Genomic DNA, 21,218 nt, shown 5'->3' on the forward strand with positions numbered 1-21,218 from the left:
GTCCCATGTGATTAAAGAAAGTAGTGAGGCACTTGTTTAGAGCCTTGTTTAGGCCCCATGTGTTTAAAGCAAGTAGTGAGGCATTTGTTTAGAGTCTTGTTTAGGTCTCATGTGTTAAAAACAAGTAGTAAGGTACTTGTTTGGTGTCTTGCTTAGGCCCCATGTAATTAAAGCAGGTAGTGAGGCACTTGTTCTAAAGGATTAGAATACAGTAAAGTACTCCATAAAACTCAAAGTTTCACATTTAAGGGACTGGATTTGGTGGATTAGAATAGTCACTAAGACTCTATGGCCTCTAGTTATCAAGGTCTGGCGGACCTGATCCGACATTGCGGATCAGGTCCACCAGACCTCGCTGAATACGGCGAGCAATACGCTCGCCGTATTCATCATTGCACCAGCAGCTCACAAGAGCTGCTGGTGCAACGCCGCCCCCTGCAGACTCGCGGCCAATAGGCCGCCAGCAGGGGGGTGTCAATCAACCCGATCGTACTCGATCGGGTTGATTTCCGGTGATGTCTGTCCGCCTGCTCAGAGCAGGCGAACAGGTTATGGAGCAGCGGTCTTTGTGACCTCTGCTTCATAACTGCTGTTTCTGGCGAGTCTGAAGACGCCAGAAACAGGGGCCATCAAGCTCCTTATGGAGCTTGATAACTAGAGGCCTATAAGTCTTGTTTAGGCCCAATGTGTTTAAAACAAGTAGTGAGGCACTTGTTTTGAGTCTTGTTTAGGCCCCATGTGTTTAAAGCAAGTAGTGAGGCACTTGTTTTGAGTCTTGTTTAGGCCCCATGTGTTTAAAGCAAGTAGTGAGGCACTTGTTTAGAGCCTTGTTTAGGACCCATGAGTTAAAAAAAAATAGTACTAAGGCACTTTTTTGTGTCTTGTCTAGGCCCCATGTGGATCCATCATGCTCAACAGTAAATCAAATGTTCATACTAGAACTAGGCCCCATGTGTTTAAAGCAAGTGTTTATTGTCTTGTTAAGGCCCCATGTGTTTAAAGTGAGACATGAGACACTTGTTAAGAGTCTTATTTAGGCCCCGTGTGTTTAAAGCAAGTAGTGAGGCACTTGTTTTGTGTCTTGTTTAGGCCCCATGTGTCTAAAACAAGTAGCGAGGCATTTGTTTAGAGTGTTGTTTAGGCACCATGTGTTTAAAGCAAGTAGTGAGGCACTTGTTTTGTGTTTTGTTTAGGCCCAGTGTGTTTAAAAAAAGTAATAAGGCACTTTTTTGGTGTCTTGTCTAGGCCCCATGTGGATCCATCATGCTCAGCAGTAAATCAAATGTTTATACTAGATACTTTTATTAAATAATAACAACAATAACAATATGTAATTTTATTTCTATCGTACCAGAAAGCCTGTTATTTTCTTCTTCATGGTTTCCATTACTTTACATTGAGGCTCACTTAATACAGATGGAAATGCTTCTAAAGGATTGGAATACAGTAAAGTACTCCATAAAACTCAAGGTTTCACATTTAAGGGACTGGGTTTGGTGGATTAGAATAGTCACTAAGACTCTATGAAAGCTGTGTAGAAAAGGTTACCATTTTCTGATCTGTTTGCAGACAATTTACAGCACACTACCGAAAGGAGACTTCTGTCATTCTAAAATGTGTATATTAAAACAAATTACCTATTTATGACTGCAGTGTGGCAGTTTCTCTTAAAATAAGGTAAGTCCCCCGGCTGTCACTGGTGTCACCAACTTTTATAAAGTTTTGCAGAGAGCGCAGGGGCTTTGCGGTGAAATATTTCAACTAAATGTTTCCAGCTGCTCTGGCTGACCTGCACTCTCTGCCTCCCTATATTTCAGGGGAGACCCCTCCCATTCTACCTAAACTAGCACCATATATGGCCCATATTTTGAAACCTAAGTTAGGAAGCAAAAAAATAAATATACACATTATGTCATACACTAAATTTGTGCTCCCCAGAGCCCATATAAAAATGTCCAAAACTTACAAGATTTGGTGCATGTTCGTGTGCATGTGTTACCTATCTATATAATGCTAGACACTCTGTGACAAAATAGTTTGCCACTATGTATAACATTGTTTTAAGCATTTTTGCAAACAGATGCCTGATGGCTGAAGACACTTGCACACTTCTGAGCTCACCTAGGATTACACTTTAACAAAGGATACCACGAGTACTAAGCAAAATTGGTAATATAAGTAAATTGGAAAGTTGTTTAAAATTGCATGTTCTATCTGAATTCTGAAATTTTAATTTTGACTTTTGTGTCCCTTTAATTAGGGATTTAAAAAGTTTGACAATGAAAGCATTTAAAAAAAAAAAAACAGAACAATGCAAATGAATTCAAGCTTCATAAGCACTAAGCATAAGGAATAATTTTCTAGTAGATGAGGTAAGGACAAATACCTTAAAGGGACATTATACACTAGATTTTTCTTTGCATAAAGGTCTTGTAGATGATCCATTTATAAAGCCTACTGGACGATAAGCCTGCCCAGAGGGCAGTCAATGTTTAAAAAATACAAACCCCAAAGGTAATATTACAAAAAAATAAAAAATGTAAAATTACAGAAAAAACCCCCAAAGGTATCCAAAATAAAAAATGTAAACCTAAACTAATACCCCTATAAAAATAAAAAATCCCCCGCAAAATAAAAACACCCCTTAATCTAATACTAAACTACCAATAGCCCTTAAAAGGACTTTTGTAGGGCATTGCCCTAAGTTAAACAGCTCTTTTACCTAAAAAAAAAGACCAATTACCGCCTAACAGTAAAACCCCCCACCCAACCAACCCCCCAAAATAAAAAAACTAAGTCTAAAAAAAAACTAAGCTACCCATTGCCCCTAAAGGGGCATTTGTATGGGCATTGCCCTTAAAAGGGCAATCAGCTCTTTTAGAGCCCAAAAAAAACATATCTAAAAAAAGCCACCCTAAAAAATAAAAAAAAAAGCCTAAGACTAAGCCCTAAATTGGTATTCACTGTTCCTGAAGTCCACTGGTTAAGGTCTTCTTCCAGGCGGCTCCATCATCTTCTATCTTCATCCGTAGCGGAGGTGCGGAGCGGTCTTCCCCGATGCGTGGATCCAGAGTGGCGGTCCTCAGCGGCGGTTCTCAGCCAATAAGATTTCAGTAGCTCTCATCCTATTGGCTAATTTCAAAATTTCAGTCAATAGGAATGCAAGGTACCCCCAATAAAAATAGGGTACCTTTCATTCAATCTTCAGTGTGCGGCGGCGGACGATTGCATGAAAAGGATCTTCCACGCTGCTGAGGACCGCCACTGAGAACCATCGCTGAGGATTCGCGCATCGGGGAATACCGCCTCCTCACCTCCACCTCCGTACGCCTTCGCTCTGGATGACGATAGAAGATGATGGAGCCACCTAGAAGAAGACCTTCTCCACCGGCCTTCAGGAACGGTGAGAACGTATTTGGGGCTTAGTCTTAGGCTTTTTTTGGGGGGGTTAAGATGGGTGGCTTTTTTTTTAGATTTTTTTTTTAGATTTTTAGCTGTAAAAGAGCTGATTGCGGTTTTAAAGGCAGTAAAAGAGCTGAATGCCCTTTTAAGGACAATGCCCATATAAATGCCCCTTTAGGGGGGGTTACTGATAAGGGGGGACTTAGTATTTTTTACATGTAAAAGAGTTGTTTAACTTATTTTCATAGGGATTAGGTTAAAAAAAAATATATTTTTGATAATTTTGTTTATTTTTTTCTGTAATTTTAGACTTTTTTATTTTTTGTAATTTTAGATTAATTTTTTGTAATTTAATGTTAGGTTTTATTTTTAAATTAATGTTAGGATTTTTTAATTTAATTGTAACTTAGTATTGGGGTTAATTTAGGGGGTGTTAGGTTAGGGGGCTTAGTAATTAAATTAGTTATTTGCATTGTGGGCAGTGTTCACTATAAGGCCAGATGTGTGAGGGGCCCAGCAGTGAAATAGTTAATAAGGGAACCACACCTTGTATTCTGCTTTGTGTAGTGTTGGCTAATTACTGTAATTAACTGTTTCACTGCTGGGTCGCTCACAAAACTGGCCTTAACGGGAACACTGGTTGTGGGGGTTGGCGGTTTAGGAGTTAATAGGTTAATTAAGTTTATAGCGATGTGCGGGTTTGGCGGTTTAGAGTTTAATAGGTTCATTTGGTTTATTGCGATGTGGGGGTTTGGCAGTTAAGGGGTTAATATTTTAATTATGTTATTTGCGTTGTTTAATTTACGGATTAGGGGTTAATTACTTTATTGTTTTGCAATGTAGGGGTTGGTGGTTTAGGTGTTTGTTAATACTTTGTGCGAGTGGTTAGGATTTTTTTTGTTATTCTTCGTGCGGGCGGTTAGGTTTTTTGTTATTTCTTTGCGGGCAGTTACATATTTTTTTCGTTAATATTTCATGCGGGCGGCTGCGTGCTTTTTTCCTTAATGCTTTGTTTGCCTACACTGCATTCATGTGGATTCCGAAAATGGCATGGTGGGTGGATTCTTTCACCACCCTGCCATTTTCGGAAACCACCTGGATGCAGCTTTGCTGCATCCCGGTGGATTATTTTGGCTGCACGCGCAACCAACATTCTTTTGGCTGCCTCGCACAGCCAACATTCTTTTGAGGATGCGTGCACAACTGGCGACGGCAACGGACGCGTTTCAAACGCGATTATATTATAGATACTTTAGAAAGCTGGAAGCTTCTTTTTTTTTTTAAATGTATAGTTTTGCTTATTTTTAAATAAAAATGTACTGATTTTCAGACTCCTAAACAAGCCCAAAGTTTTAAGAGAACACTGTTGTCTACCTACTCCAGCTTGCTCCTGTTTGTGTAAAGAATCTTTTCATATGCAGAGGAAGGGGGAAATGTCTTCTCTTTTTGGTATACAACCACTTTCAGTGGGTGTTCCAGCTAACCTTTTCAACAGAGCTAAACTGGGAGCTTCTAATTAAGTTTTTAAACAGTTTTATACTGGATTTTTTATATCAGTATCTGTGCATGTTCCTCTTTATAGTAGTGTCTATTACATGCAGTTATATGAATATTGGTGTATACTGTCCCTTTAAGAACGTTTAAGAGTGTATGTATGAGGATTAAATAATTCTACACTTTGAAAAATTGTCCAAGCATTGTTTGGTAATATCTGTAATAAATGAATGTGTCCGTAGATTATTATTGTAGCTCTTCAAACCAATAAAGATACCTGAAGCAGTTTTTTTTATATCTCAAGGACTATCAAAAAAGATCAGTGGAGTGAAAATGGATTAAAATAACAGACTGTAAGACTGCCTGTCTGCCTCAGACTTTACCTGCATAGCCCTCTAGTGTTTTATGGAAAATGTGCAAACTGTTGTCAAGTTTAAAAGGCCTGTGGCCTGTTTATTTGTAGTTGACAGTAGAGATTCAGCATATATCTAGCAACAGTCTGTTTAACACGGGTTCATTCCAGTGTATTCCACTCCAGCACTTTCCTTTATCACACAGTTCTCTCACATTACTTTATAGCCTCAGCTTTATCAGATTAAAGGTTTACTTTCTGTTATAATTTTTAAGCTAAACAACTAACATATTAAAGTTAATAAACATTAATTAAAACCTACTGACCTATATTTTCTCCAAAATGAAGTTTCAAAACGTTCTAAAAGTTATATTTTTTATTCGCCGATGATGTCACGTTATCCTGCCCACTATTTTCAGCATTGCATGTTCAAAATACTTAAACCAATAACATTGTGTTTAAAGCGCCATTTTGAAACCTAGGTATTGTAAACGGATTGGTACAGAGCAAAGGATACCCATGGAGTGGGTTTGGAAAACAATTAAATTTGCAGACAAGATTTCTGATATACGGTAGAGATTTGTTAATGAAATGCTATTGATAAAAAGCGTATTTGGGGTAGTTAGTTAGTAACAGGCATAGAAAATATTTACTTACAGTGGCCCTTTAAAAAGAACCCAGTAAAGTCTGGACTAGATCCAACATCCAATCACCCTAATAGTGGGGTGGAGAATCTGTCCACCCTTCTCTTCCAAATACTCCACCCCAGGGAGCCAAAAATACACAATAATTTAAAGGGACACTATACACCAATTTTCATATAACTGCATGTAATAGACACTAGTATAATAATAATATTCACAGATACTGATATAAAAATCCAGTATAAAACCTTTTAAAAACGTACTTAGAAGCTACAAGTTTAGCACTATTGATGAGGACACCCAGTGAATGGGGCTGGGAAAGCAGGATAAGCAGGTAGACCCCCTCCCCTTCTCATTGAAAGACAGATAACATAAACAGGAGCCAGCAGGAGTCTGTAAACGCACGTATACATCTGACACTGTGGGGCTTGGTTAGGAGTCTAAAAATCAGCACAATGCTATTAAAAAATAAGCAAAACTATACATTGTTACAAAAACACTTCCAGATGGTGTGCAATATCCCTTTAAAAGGACAGTCCACTCCAGAATTATTATTGTTTTAAAAGATAGATAATCTCATTATTACCCATTCCCCAACACGGTTATATTAACATACTTTGTTATTAACTTGTATCTAAGCCTCTGCAGACTACTCCTTTATTTCAGTTATTTTGACAGACTTGCATTTTAGACAATCACTGTGGAGCTGTGAAAAAAAATGTCAAATAGCACTTAGATAAGAGGTGTCCTTCAAGGGCAGACATCCTCAAACTTGGCCCTCCAGAGATTTTGGAACTACATTTCACATGATGCTCAGCCAGCATATCAGCTAGCTGAGCATCATGGGAAATGTAGTTCCAAAACCTCTAGATGGCCAAGTTTGAGGATGTCTGTTCAAGGGTTTAGAAATTAGCATATGAGCCTACCTAGGTTTAGCTTTCAGCAAAGAATACCAAGAGAACAAAGCAAATTTGATTATAAAAGTAAATTGGAAAGTTTTTTTTTAAATTGCATGCCCTATCTGAATCACAAAAGTTTAATTCTGACTAGACTGTCCCTTTTAACTGGCTACTTTAAGCACATTCTTTCCCTGGGACTCCCTGTATTATGTCACATATCAGGCTAGAGATTTCTTAAAACACTGGGTCCTAATTGCACCCAATCCGTTACTCTGCCTAGCGCTCTATCACAATACCTTTAGCACTCTATCACAATACCTTTAGCACTCTATCACAATACCTTTAGCACTCTATCACAATACCTTTAAAATGACTTAGCCCCACATTTCCCGGTGGCTTTCCAGGACAAGGAAACATTGGGTACTGTTGGGCATTGGCCACTAATGTTTTGTATATTGATTTGATACAGGAGGAGTGGGCCCATGGGTGTGCAGTGGCGGGGCTGGGTGTGGTATGTGTAGGGGTTGGGTTCAGGCAGAACAGGGTCAGTCCCTGGCATCCATGACAGTTGCATTGATGGTTGAAGCAGCAGGAGACACAGTGTGCAGAACTCCCAACCTGTGAGATTCCTGCAATATCCAGGGCAGTTGGGAGGTAAGAAATAAAAGAAACAGGAAAAACATGCTTTTACCCACCACCAGAACCACCTTTTGTGCTTAAAGGGACATACGGCCCAAATTGTTTTATTTCATGATTCAGTTAGAATATACAATTTTAAACAACTTTCCAATTTACTTCTATTATCAATTTTATTTGTTTTCTTCTTATCCTTTGTTGAAAAGCAGGGATGCAAGCTCAGGGATGTGCACGTGTCTGCTGAACTATATGGCAGCAGTTTTGCAACAATGTTATACATAAGCAAGAGCACCAGACGGCAGTACTATTTCATGTCATGATGTGCTTCAGGCATGTGCACGCTACCTACCTATGTATCTATTCAACAAAGAATAACATGAGAACAAAGTACATTTGATAATAGAAGTGAATTGGAAACTCTTTTTAAATGGTATTCTCTTTTTAAATAATGAGAGAAAATGTTTGGGTTTCATGTCCCTTTAATGAGGAGCTCTGTGGCCAACTTAATTAGCACTCATAATTTAAAGGGTCTTGGACCACCTGCATATAAAGGGTCACAGTTTATAATTAGAAGTGATGTTAGAAAGTTTTAAAATGACTTTTTATTTTTCTCTTAAAAAAAAGACAAATCTACAAATATCCTTATTTTCTTTATTTTTGGTTTGCACAGAGGGATAATACTCTTCCGGTCATCTCATTTGAACAACAAGTTTGAAGACAATGCTGTAAGGTTTAAGGGAACCATCTCTGTGTCTCGAATTAAGAAATTCATCCAAAAGAACATGTAAGGAATAATGATATCTGTGTCGTTAATTTTAATTTCAGATTCGCTGTCTCCCTCTCTACACGCTATGGGGCAGTTTACAAGTTTTGCATTATTAAAGAGATAGTATAGTCAAAATGAAACTTTCATGATTCAGATAGAGCATGCAATTTTAAGCAACTTTCTAATTTACTCCTATTATACATTTTTCTTAATTCTCTTGGTATTGATATTTGAATGTAAGCTTAGGAGCCGCCCCATTTTTGGTTCAGAACCTGGGTAGCACTTTCTGATTGGTGTCTAAATGTAGCCACCAATCAGCAATCGCTACCCAGATGCTGAACCAAAAATGGGGCGGCTCCTAAGCTTACATTCAAATATCAATACCAAGAGAATTAAGAAAAATGTATAATAGGAGTAAATTAGAAAGTTTCAACTTGCAATCCGCGTGCGTTAAACATTTACTTCTAGCAGTGTTTGTGCACGAGCAAAAGTGCTTAAAATTGCATGATCTATCTGAATCATGAAAGTTTAATTTTGACTAGACTATTCCTTTAAGCACTTTTGCTCGTGCACAAACACTGCTAGAAGTAAATGTTTAACGCACGCGGATTGCAAGTTGAAACTAAATTGTTCAGGACTTTGGATATCGCAACTGCATTAACTTTTTCCCCCCATAGACTTTGTGCTTTCAAAAAAAATCCCTAACAATTATCGCATGCCAACCCTACAGCACTAAACCTGAAATTAGTGATGAATATTTTACATTCTAATGTTCTTCACATATATTTTTTTTAATTTTTGTTTATATATATATATATATATATCTATAAATCAATGTCAATATTTGCATAGGAAATTAGCACATCTAGGCAAGTATCCCCGCTTGCTTTTCCCCAGAAATAACTCATATACAAAGTTACCAATGCACAAGAGAATTCTGGGTAAGTTATGCAAATTAGATATGCAAATTCTCAGTGTTTTTGCTTCAAAATAATACTGTTTTAACACAGCTATCCTTTTAACAGGACTATTACAGCAAACCAGAAATCACTCACTAGACAGCCTGTTTCGTTCTTTTTGGAACTCATCAGTAGGAGATAGATTTCTGGTTGCTGCATTGGTGAAGCTATTTTCAAGGTTAAACCAAAATTCATTAAAATGATGGGGGGAGATAAAAAACTGAAATTAAAATCCTCCATGTCTCAAAATTAAATCAATGTAAATATTTGCATAGGAAATTAGCACATCTAGGCAAGTATCCCCGCTTGCTTTTCCCCAGAAATAATTCATATACAATGTTACCAATGCACAAGAGAATTCTGGGTAAGTTATGCAAATTAGATATGCAAATTCTCAGTGTTTTTGCTTCAAAATAATACTGTTTTAACACAGTTATCCTTTTAACAGGATTATTACAGCAAACCAGAAATCACTCACTAGACAGCCTGTTTCGTTCTTTTTGGATCTCATCAGTAGGAGATAGATTTCTGGTTGCTGCATTGGTAAAGCTATTTTTAAGGTTAAACCAAAATTCATTAAAATTATGGGGGGAGATAAAAAACTGAAATTAAAATCCTCCATGTCTCAAAATTAAATGTTACCAATGCACAAGAGAATTCTGGGTAAGTTATGCAAATTAGATATACAAATTCTCAATGTTTTTGCTTCAAAAAGGAAATTTATGCTTACCTGATAAATTGATTTCTTCTACGATATGACGAGTCCACGGATTTCATCCTTACTTGTGGGATATTATCCTCCTGCTAACAGGAAGTGGCAAAGAGCACCACAGCAGAGCTGTATATATAGCTCCTCCCTTCCCCTCCACCCCCAGTCATTCGGTTATAGGAAGAGAAAGGAAAAGCTAAAAGGTGCAGAGGTGAATGAAGTTATAAATAATAAAAAACATAATCTGTCTAAAATTGACAGGGAGGGCAGTGGACTCGCCGTATCGTAGAAGAAATCAATTTATCAGGTAAGCATAAATTTCCTTTTCTTCTACAAGATACGACGAGTCCACGGATTTCATCCTTACTTGTGGGATACAATACCAAAGCAACAGGACACGGATGAAAGGGAGGGACAAGACAGAGACCTAAACGGAAGGCACCACTGCTTGAAGAACTTTCCTCCCAAAAACAGCCTCAGAAGAAGCAAAAGTATCAAATTTGGAAAATTTGGAAAAAGTATGAAGGGACGACCAAGTCGCAGCCTTACAAATCTGTTCATTAGATGCATCATTTTTAAAAGCCCATGTGGAAGCCACAACCCTAGTAGAATGAGCCGTAATTCTTTCAGGAGGCTGTTGTCCAGCAGTCTCATATGCCATGCGGATGATACTTCTCAGCCAAAAAGATAGAGAGGTAGCCGTAGCTTTCTGACCCCTACGCTTTCCAGAATAAACAATGAACAATGAAGATGATTGACGGAAATCCTTAGTTGCCTGTAAGTAAAACTTTAAGGCACGGACTACGTCCAAGTTATGTAACAGACGCTCCTTCTTGGAAGAAGGATTAGGACACAATGAAGGAACAATAATTTCCTGATTAATATTCTTATTCGAAACAACCTTAGGAAGAAAACCAGGTTTGGTACGTAAAACCACCTTATCAGAATGAAATATGAGATAAGGCGAATCACACTGTAACGCTGAAAGCTCAGAAACTCGTTGAGCAGAAGAAATAGCAACCAAAAACAGAACTTTCCAAGATAATAATTTTATATCTATGGAATGTAAAGGTTCAAAACGGAACCCCCTTGAAGAACTAAATTCAAACACCAGGGAGGAGTAATTGGTCTAAATACAGGCTTAATTCTGGTTAGAGCCTGACAAAAAGACTGAACATCTGGCACATCTGCCAAACGTTTGTGAAACAAAATTGACAACGCAGAAATTTGTCCCTTTAAGGAACTAGCTGATAAGCCTTTCTCCAATTCTTCTTGGAGAAAAGACAGAATCCTAAGAATCCTAACTACTCCATGAGTAGCCCTTGGATTCACACCAATAAAGATATTTACGCCATATCTTATGATAGATTTTTCTAGTGACAGGCTTTCTAGCCTGTATCAAAGTACTGATAACAGAATCAGAGAATCCTCGCTTCAATAAAATCAAGCGTTCAATCTCCACGCAGTCAGCTACAGAGAAGTTAGATTTGGATGTTGAAAAGCACCTTGAATGAGAAGGTCCTGTCTTAGAGGAAGTTTCCACGGTGGTAGTGAAGACATGTCCACTAGATCCGCATACCAAGTCCTGCGTGGCCACGCAGGCGCTATCAGGATCACTGAAGCTCTCTCCTGTTTGATTCGAGCAAACACGCATGGAAGGAGAGAAACGGTGGAAACACATAAGCTAGGCTGAACGACCAAGGCACTGCCAAGGCATCTATCAGTTTGGCCTGGGGATCCCTCGGCCTTGATCTGTATCTTGGAAGCTTGGCATTCTATCGAGATGCCATCAGATCCAATTCCGGATTGCCCCAACGGAGAATCAATGAGGCAAATACTTCCGGGTGGAGTTCCCACTCCCCCGAATGAAAAGTCTGTCTGCTTAGAAAATCCGCTTCCCAGTTCTCTACTCCTGGGATGTGAATAGCTGACAGACGACAAGAGTGGGCCTCCACCCAACGGATTATCTTGGATACCTCTCTCATCGCTAAGGAACTCTTTGTTCCCCCCTGATGATTGATATTGTTCCCCCCTGATGATTGATATAGGCCACAGTCGTGATGTTGTCCGACTGGAATCTGATGAATTTGTCCGACACCAACTGAGGCCATGCCTGAAGCGCATTGAATATTGCTCTCAGTTCCAGAATGTTGATTGGAAGTAAAGACTCCACCTGAGTCCAAACACCCTGAGCCTTCAGGGAATTCCAGACTGCATCCGAGCCCAGAAGGCTGGCATCTGTTGTCACTATCACCCAAGAGGGTCTGCGAAAGCAAGTCCCCTGGGACAGATGATCCAGCGACAACCACCAAAGAAGAGAGTCTCTGGTTTCTTGATCTAGATTTATCTGAGGAGATAAATCTGCATAATCCCCATTCTACTGTCCGAGCATGCACAGCTACAGTGGTCTGAGATGAAAGCGAGCAAACGGAATGATGTCCATTGCCGCTACCATTAATCCGATTACCTCCATACACTGAGCCACTGATGGCCGAGGAATGGACTGAAGTGCTCGGCAAGTATTTAGAATCTTTGATTTTCTGACCTCCATCAGAAATATTTTCATGGCTACCGAGTCTATCAGAGTTCCCAAGAAAAGAACCCTTGTCTGTGGAACAAGTGAACTTTTCTCTATGTTCACCTTCCAGCCGTGAGTTCTCAGAAAAGACAGCATTGTGTCTGTGTGAGAGTTTGTCAGATGATATGTTGACGCCTGGATCGGAATATCATCCAGATAAGGCGCCACTGCTATGCCTCGTGGTCTTAGAACCGCCAAAAGAGACCCTAGAAACTTTGTGAAGATTCTGGGAGCTGTGGCCAACCCGAAGGGAAGAGCCACGAACTGATAATGTTTGTCCAAGAAGGCAAACCTTAGAAACTGATGATTATCCTTGTGGATAGGAATATGAAGGTAAGCATCCTTCAAGTCCACGGTAGTCATATATTGACCCTCCTGGATCATTGGCAAAATTGTTCGTATCGTCTCCATCTTGAATGATGGAACTCTTAGAAATTTGTTTAGACACTTGAGGTCTAAGATGGGTCTGAACGTTCCCTCTTTTTTGGGAACCACAAATAGGTTTGAGTAAAACCCCTGTCCCTGTTCCAATTTTTCCCGGCACCGTGACCAGGCTCCACTGTCAGCTTGAGCCATCCCCAAGTCTAAAAAACTGTAACTCTGTGTAAATAGTGGCTGTTCAGTCACATATGTGACATCGTGGTCAAAGTTCACTAAACAAACAAAATTGGCCAAGGCCCAATATTTCTGCTAAAATCTGAACAATAACATATCAAACCCTAGAAAGTTTTGGAAAATCATAAACAACTTACACACTCCCCCAATCCACTCCCAACCCTCCACTGTCAAAGAGGACAACCAAACTCTGCAACTTTCCTTAGAAGTAGCAAATGCCTTTAACAATTATTTTGTCAGATGCTCCACCACCCGGTTTGACAAACTAATAAATGATACACATCCTGAAACTACACATGTGGATCTGGCCCCACTAAATCTGCAAAGACCCAATATAGAGAAGTTCAATTTTAGACCTGTACCCATCAATGTCATTAAGAAACAACTTAATAATTTAAAAAAGAAAAAACAGTCTGGACCTGATCAAATCCCAGCAATGCTGTTGAAGCTCAGTGCGCCAGCAATGGCTAAACCTGTCACAACCCTAATTAAGGAATCCTTGGTGTCTGGATACGCACCCAAACCTTGGAAGACTGCAAGAGTAGTGCCTATCCATAAAAGTGGGGAGATAACCTTGGTTTCTAATTATCACCCAATATCATTGCTCCCAATATTGTAAAAAATCTTAGAAAAGCGCATCCATACGCAACTATGTGAGTATTACCAACAATCTAACTATCTGACCCCTGATCAATCAGGTTTTCGCCCGAACCACTCCACTACAACTGCCCTCCTAAAAGGCATGGAACAAGGAGACCTAACTTAAGCTATTTTCCTTGATTTTGCAAAGGCCTTTGACACAGTAGACCACGACATACTACTGCTCAAACTATAAAACTCAGGTATCGGTGATCGTTCGATAACCTGGTTTCGATCATATCTATCGGATCGATCATAATATGTCTACATTTCTGACAGCGACTCCCTCCCTATCCCAGTCACGTGTGGTGTTCCCCAAGGTTCAATTCACGCCCCCCTACTATTCACATTATTTATAAATGATATGCCAAATGTCTGCAAATCCTCAACTGTACACATGCACGCAGACGACACGGTAATGTATGCACGAAAATCCGATCTACCGCAGCTTGAGGCAGTGCTCCAAGACCAGTTCACAGAGGTAGAAAAGTGGATCTCAAAAAAACAAACTCTTCCTAAACACTGACAAAACTGTCACAATGATCTTTGGAACGGGGCCTAAATTACACAAACTACAAAATTCCCATCTACGCATCAAAACAAAATCAAATTGCACACTGACTGCAGTCCACTCTTTCAAATACTTGGGTATGTTGTTAGACCCCAATCTATCTTTTGGCCTCCACATAGAAAAACTTGCATCTAAACTCTATCAAAAGCTAGGTGCCTTGTACAGAAACAAATCCTGCCTAAGCCCTACAGTAAAGGAAAAGATTGTACAGCAAATGCTGATGCCAATCATTGATTATGGGGATGTAGTATATGCACCTGCACCGCAAACTCACCTTAATAAACTTAATACATTGTATAACTCGTTCTGCCGCTTTGTGCTACAATGTAACTACAGGACCCACAATTGTGACATGCAAAAAGAACTAAACTGGCTGTTGCTGGAATCCAGACGCACCCTCCATCTTTCCAGCCTTGTGTTTAAGAGCTTTTCTGGGAAGCTCCCACCCTACCTGAGCAGAATGCTCTCCCTGGCTGTTCCCACCTCCTATAACCTCCGATCCAGTACCAGCACATTATTTAGTTTGCCTCAATACAAAAAGAAAGCAGCTCAATCCTCCTTTTCATACAGAGCACCAAAATTATGGAACAACCTCCCGCACACTTTCAAACCTTCCCCAAGCCTAAAATCCTTTAAGAGATCCCTCTCTACATATCTCAAAACAGAATGCACCTGTCATGGTTAATTATATATTTCCTACCTGTTCTATTTTAAATTTTGCATATATTATGTATTAATATTGTTTTTGTATTTTTTGTACCCTTTTGTATCAATGCAATGTTTTGTGGACCCAGGACATACTTGAAAACAAGAGAAATCTCAATGTTTCCTTCCTGGTAAAATATTTTATAAACAAATAAATAAAAAATATGTATAAATTATGTCTATATATGTGCAAAACGGACTGTGAGATCAAATCTTAATGGCATGCAACGGACGCTTAAACATCTGTCATATGCTCACTGCTCACGGTAATGTCTCCATTTAGTCCTAAACTCAGGAGGGTTATGCTGACTGAGAACCGTGGGTATGGGTCAGGTTATGCGCTCGGTCTTTGGGGAGAATCTATGTATGTATGAGTAAGGGAAACTACCTTGTCACCCGAGGCTTCCACATCTGAGCCATTCTCGATACTATCCGTATATACTCCCCTCTTTCAAGCGCAGACCTATGCTACTCCTCATGCAGATCCTTGGAGTCTCACGTCATCGTAATTGATAGTCCCAGTCACGCCCCTTGGAGCAATCCGTATCTGTCAATAGGTCTATTCCGCTGAACAACAGGAACCAACCTCTTGGAAAATTAAACAGCGGCCCCAGTAGCAAAAAATGAAGAGGATCCCGGGTGTTGAACTTTATTAATCTTTAGTAAAGGCTATATGGTATAGTAATCCCCCCATTGGGGGGTACATAACATAACATACACAAATAACTTGTTGTCATCAAATGAGCATTACATAGCAGCCTGAACATCCACCACTGTATCCCTTGTAATAATGTAGGAAATTGCCAGTCTATGTATTATTACAGATCAGCGTGTCAGCGCCCTATCCAATATACATCACAATGAATCTCTATCAAATTAGACTCACTATTGAGTTGTCACTAAGTTTACCCCAATGCAGTCCTTGTTACTGGGATACAGATCTTTTGAAGTTGACAGGTACCAGTATTGAGTTATGCTCTATAATGCTTTGTGCCAGACCATGCATACTCATAGGGTAGGAAGAAGAATGTATTTGGGCTTCATGACTTACTGCCTGCCCACTTTAAACTCTGGCTGGTATTCCACAGATATGTTGTATATAGGTTTAGAATTAAGATGTGATGTTTCTTTTACAAGGTTTATGTGTGGGTGAAAGGCATGATCATCAATGGATCTGTGGTGATGCGTGAGACTTTGCACACATAACATAGGACTGCCTTGGGGTAAACTGAGTGACAACTCAATAGTGAGTCTAATTTGATAGAGGTTCATTGTGATGTATATTGGATAGGGCGCTGACACGCTGATCTGTAATAATACATAGACTGGCAATTTTCTACATTATTACAAGGGATACTGTGGTGGACATTCAGGCTGCTGTGTAAACGTCACATTATTTTGCCTGAAGACCAGTGAGTGCTTGATATGTGTTAAGTTTTGGAATAGCACCCTGGCAGTTGGAGACATTCGGTGAGAGTGCAACTATATATATGACGTGACGTTTACATAGCAGCCTGAATGTCCACCACAGTATCCCTTGTAATAATGTAGAAAAATGTCAGTCTATGTATTATTACAGATCAGCGTGTCACGGTAGGGTTAGGTTTTTTGCATTTTTCTTACTCCATTGAAGTCTATAGGAGAAGAAGATAATATGGTCGCAATCATTTTTAGCGCATCGAGTTTATGCTCACGCACAAACTTCTTACTTTCAACTTGTAATACGAGTGCAACCCGATGCCCGCAAAAAGACTCTGTCAAGCATAGTTTACACTCGAGCGGGAGCGCTACACTCGTAATATAGCCCATGATCTATAGTGGCCTTCTTTTTTTTCTACCTTGACGGAAAGACTTCTTTACCCTTTATCTACTTCTCTAAGTCTGTTTAACACCATGAAAAACTTCCTCCATTCAAGTAAAATGGTTTTAAATTTGTTTTTTCACTTCCCAGATTTGGACTATGCCCAATTATGACTCTAGAAAATAGCAAACTGCTCAGAGAAAAAGATCTATTAATGGCATTTTACAACGTGGATTATAATAAAAACCCACGGGGAACCAGCTACTGGAGAAACAGGTATAAGAAATAAACACATATTTATATATCTAAAATTACATTGGAAATACATCTTCCATTATAAACACCAGAATTTCATATGCAATTTGAATATTTACTCAAAAAATTTAGCCAACAAAACCAGTATTTAATAATTATATATACAATTAACCCTTTGCTATGTGCAAATGATATAAAGATAATCAGAGATTTAATACTAATTTTTTTAAAGGAAGTATTTGAGGAAGAACCATGTCAGCAATATGAATATTTCAGTCTGTAATGTGTTCTAATATTTGCAATATTGAGTTTTAGCCATATAAACAATACATTATTATTTTTAGGATAATGATGGTTGCTAAGAAGTTTCAGGATGCTGGGGAGAAGCTGTCTTACTCTATAGCAAACTGGCAAGAGTTTTCATTCGAGCTTCCTGAATATGGGATACACAATAGCTCTGGAGATGTGCCGGCTGTGGCAATACGTACATTAGAAGGACATAAATATGTCATGAGAGAGGAGTTCACGTAAGTATGTTTGAAAGGTGGACAAGTAGTATCTAATGCATATGAACAAGAAAGCAGTGTGTGCAGGCCTGTCCTATGGGCAGGGAAATTTGGGCACCCGACAAGGGCCCCACAGTTTTGATGGCCCCTAATGTCAGGGATGAGGGTATGAGAAAGTGCACATACATGTTATTCTTAATATAGGTAACTGAATATTGGAACAGGGGTGGGCCATGAAGGGTGCAGGGCATACAGGGGTAGAGGAATAAGTGCACTGGGATGAGGGCCCCCACAAATGTGTTTTTCCCAGGGCCCCGCAAATGCTAAGGGTGAATATGGAATAGTGTTTGTCTATATGTGCTCATCCAGTACAAGGTTTATTATAATTATAATTTATAAACCAAAGTGGGCTGTGTAATATTATATGTTATATAATATTCCATATAATAGAACTTATGCAGAACATTTTAAAGATACATAGAAGGCAAAACTAAATGCTCATCATTCAGATAGAGCATATATTATTTCTTAAAAGTCTCTCTGGTTGGAACTTGGCCTGTTTTTATGAGGTGATACTGAAGAAAGCTCAGGAGTTTGCACTTGTTTGAGCTCTATGTAGCAGCAGTGAGTTTACAAACAGCCTGTTGAGTGATGCTGTAGCAGCCAGTGCCGAGTGACACCAGGGAGCACTCACAACGCTACATTCACTCACTGCTACCCACACACACTGTTTAGATGTTACCTATACAAAGACAGATGCCCTCTTAGTTTGTGTTGAGTCATGCTTATCAAATAGTGTTTCAGCTGTCATGTTCTCTAGCTTACTTTACTATAAGGTTTTACCATACAGTGGGTAAATCTACTGCATGCAAAGGCTCCCTCCACAGGTTGCTTTTATAATAGTGCTACACACACTGCTACCACATAGTGCACACTACTAAGTTTACTTTAATATGCCCTCATGGAAAGGGGCCAAGTTGCAACCAAAAAAATCAACAGTAAGTGAATATGATTTATTTAAACTCTCAATTATGAAAGATTAATTTTGACTTGTCCATTTAAAAAATTTGTCAAGTTTACACAAAGAGGCATAAAAAACATTTTAAATGTAGCCGCCTGTTCCAATTCATCAGAATTTGTGTATGAAAACATTGGGGCCGATTTATCAATGTCTGGCGGACATGAGCCGCTGTAGCGGATCACGTCCGCCAGACATCGCTGAATGCCGACAGCTTTTTGCACAAACAGTTCTGGTGAACTTCTTGTGCAATGCCCCCCCCCCTGCAGATTTGCGGCCAATTGCTAGGAGGGGGTGTCAATCAACCAGATCGTACACGATCAGGCAGATTAATGTCCGCAGCCTCAGAGGAGACGTATGAGTTAAGGAGCAGCGGTCCTAAGACAACTGCTTCTTAACCCCTGTTTCCGGTGAGCCTAAAGGCTCGCGCGGAAACAGCTGCATTGGGGCCGTTTCGGGCCATGATAAATCGGCCCCATTGTGTGCAAGCTTATGTCATATTTTGTACTTCTCAAATCATGCCAATATGTTAGAAAAACTATTTCAAGTAGAAAAGTGTTTAAATTACCTAAATTATATAATAGGAAACTTTTTTTTTGCATGAAAAAGGTTATGTTAAAGCTGTTTATTTTGGGGGGTTTTAAACTAAAAGAAAACGTAATTCTGATTTATGGGATAGTGGCCGCAGCTCCCACACCTCTGTTGGTGGACAGTGATATACTACACAAGCATAAAATATCCATTTAACAAACAAGCAAAAAAAAAACATTGTGATAGATTTTAAAATTACCTCATGCTGATTTAACAAAGAAAAAACTTTAAAATGCCCCTTTAAAGAGTGCTAATGATGGTTCAGAGCCGTCATTAGCACTCAACTACCTTTTTTGCAATCTGGGGGCCCCCATCCGCTCCTACCCTGGCGATCAGGCCTGCATAGTGACAGGCATCGCGGGGGCTTCCCGTTACATGCGGTGACATCACGCACAATGACGTGATGACGTCACAGCGCAACTTTATTTAAAATTGTCAATACAAAGTATAGGGAAAGGGAGCATGCTTCTTAGAAACCTGTATCTCAGGGATCTAAGCAGCTACAGACCCCCAAGACCCACCATTGGAATGGTAATCGCCTAACCTTTCCAATGGTATACGTATTGGGGACCTGAGGGGAAAAATAACAAAGTAAAAAAAAATGTTTTTTGAAAATAGTAAAAAACAGAAAAATATTAAATTCAGCTTAGCACTCAAAGGGTTAAACTATAAAACATCTTATTTATTAACATGAATTACACATAAACATTAAAGGGATACTAAACCCAATTTTTTTATTTATTGATTCAGATAGAACATGCAATTTTAAGCAACTTTCTAATTTACTCCTATTATAATGTTTTATTTGTTCTCTTGGTATCTTTATTTGAAAAGCAAGAATGTAACCTTAGGAGCCGGCCCATTTTGGTTCAGCACCTGGGAAGCACTTGCTGATTGGTGCTTAAATTTATCCACCAATCAGCATGCGCTACCCAGGGTGCTGAACCAAAAATGGGCCAGCTCCTTAGCTTAGATTCCTGCTTTTTCAAATAAAAATAGCAAGAGAACGAAGAAAAAATGATAACAGGAGTAAATTAGATCTCTCTCTGACAGCTTCCCCCCCCCCCCCCCCACCATCTAAGGTACTGAAAGACAGTTTGCCAGTATTACATATTAGGGCTTTTTAAACATTTTGTACAAATTAATTTTTTGTATTTATCCCCTTACTATCTACCTCCCTGATCTCTCACAAACAGCTCTCTAACCTTGTCTGCTATCTTAGGTAGTGGCAGCTGTCTGCCAGTACTCAGTTTAGGTATTATTCAGCAAAGTAGAGTCCTCCCTGATTCCCCATTTTCTGTAGTGTAGCATTCCTTCCCTCCAACTTCTTTCCAAACTTTATTTCTTTCTAATGACACGGTGAGTCCAGGAATCATCATCAATTACTGTTGGGAATATCACTCCTGGCCAGCAGGAGGAGGCAAAGAGCACCACAGCAAAGCAAAGTATCATTTCCCTTCCCACAAACCCCAGTCATTCTCTTTGCCTGCGTTGCAAGGAGGTGGTAAAGTTTAGGTGTCTGGTAAGAATTTTTTCAATCAAGATTTTATTATTTTAAAGCAGAGTAGGTTTGCACTGATCTTTCCTGGGGTCTAGCCGTAGCCCACATCAGTGGTGGCTTTTAAGCAATTGGGAACTTGTGGGATACAATCCCCACTGCGCCTCTCAAACAGTTTTTTGCTGCCCTATCTTGAAAGCCTGAGTAAGCTTATTCAGTCTTTCCTTTTTTTTCCCACAGGTCCATGTGAGGGGGATCCCTCTCAAACCAGGTGAGCTGTCCTTCTGTCGGAGAGAGGTATATTCAGATAAGTGCCAAGTTTATTTTTATTTTTTCAGGGAAAATATGGCACTTCAGCAGTTAAATCTGCATGGGACGTTAATTACATCAATCCTGTAGGGTCAATTTTAAGTAAGGCAGATTATGCAGGCACTGGGGACAAGAGGAGCAATTTTTATTTATTTGACTCAATATCTGTCCTTTTCTCCTTTTATCATACGGACAAGGACTGGGTATGTTAGGTACAGTGTTGTACTTTGTGCACAGAGTTTTTCACTGTTGTGGAACTGCTTTGAAATTA

General features: G+C 39.4%; 1 protein-coding gene across 1 annotated transcript in view; it reads left to right on the top strand.

Annotated features, from left to right (window-relative positions):
• Window positions 1-21,218, top strand: part of LOC128665131 (protein disulfide-isomerase A3-like) — a 77,629-nt gene that overhangs the window by 43,840 nt on the left and 12,571 nt on the right. Inside the window, exons 6-8 of the mRNA XM_053719876.1 lie at window positions 8,098-8,211; window positions 16,921-17,046; window positions 17,370-17,552. Coding sequence (XP_053575851.1) covers window positions 8,098-8,211; window positions 16,921-17,046; window positions 17,370-17,552 — 423 coding nt within the window. The remainder of the gene's footprint in view (window positions 1-8,097; window positions 8,212-16,920; window positions 17,047-17,369; window positions 17,553-21,218) is intronic.

The sequence above is a fragment of the Bombina bombina genome, chromosome 1 (assembly GCF_027579735.1).
Source record: "Bombina bombina isolate aBomBom1 chromosome 1, aBomBom1.pri, whole genome shotgun sequence".
Classification (NCBI taxonomy): Eukaryota; Metazoa; Chordata; class Amphibia; order Anura; family Bombinatoridae; genus Bombina; species Bombina bombina.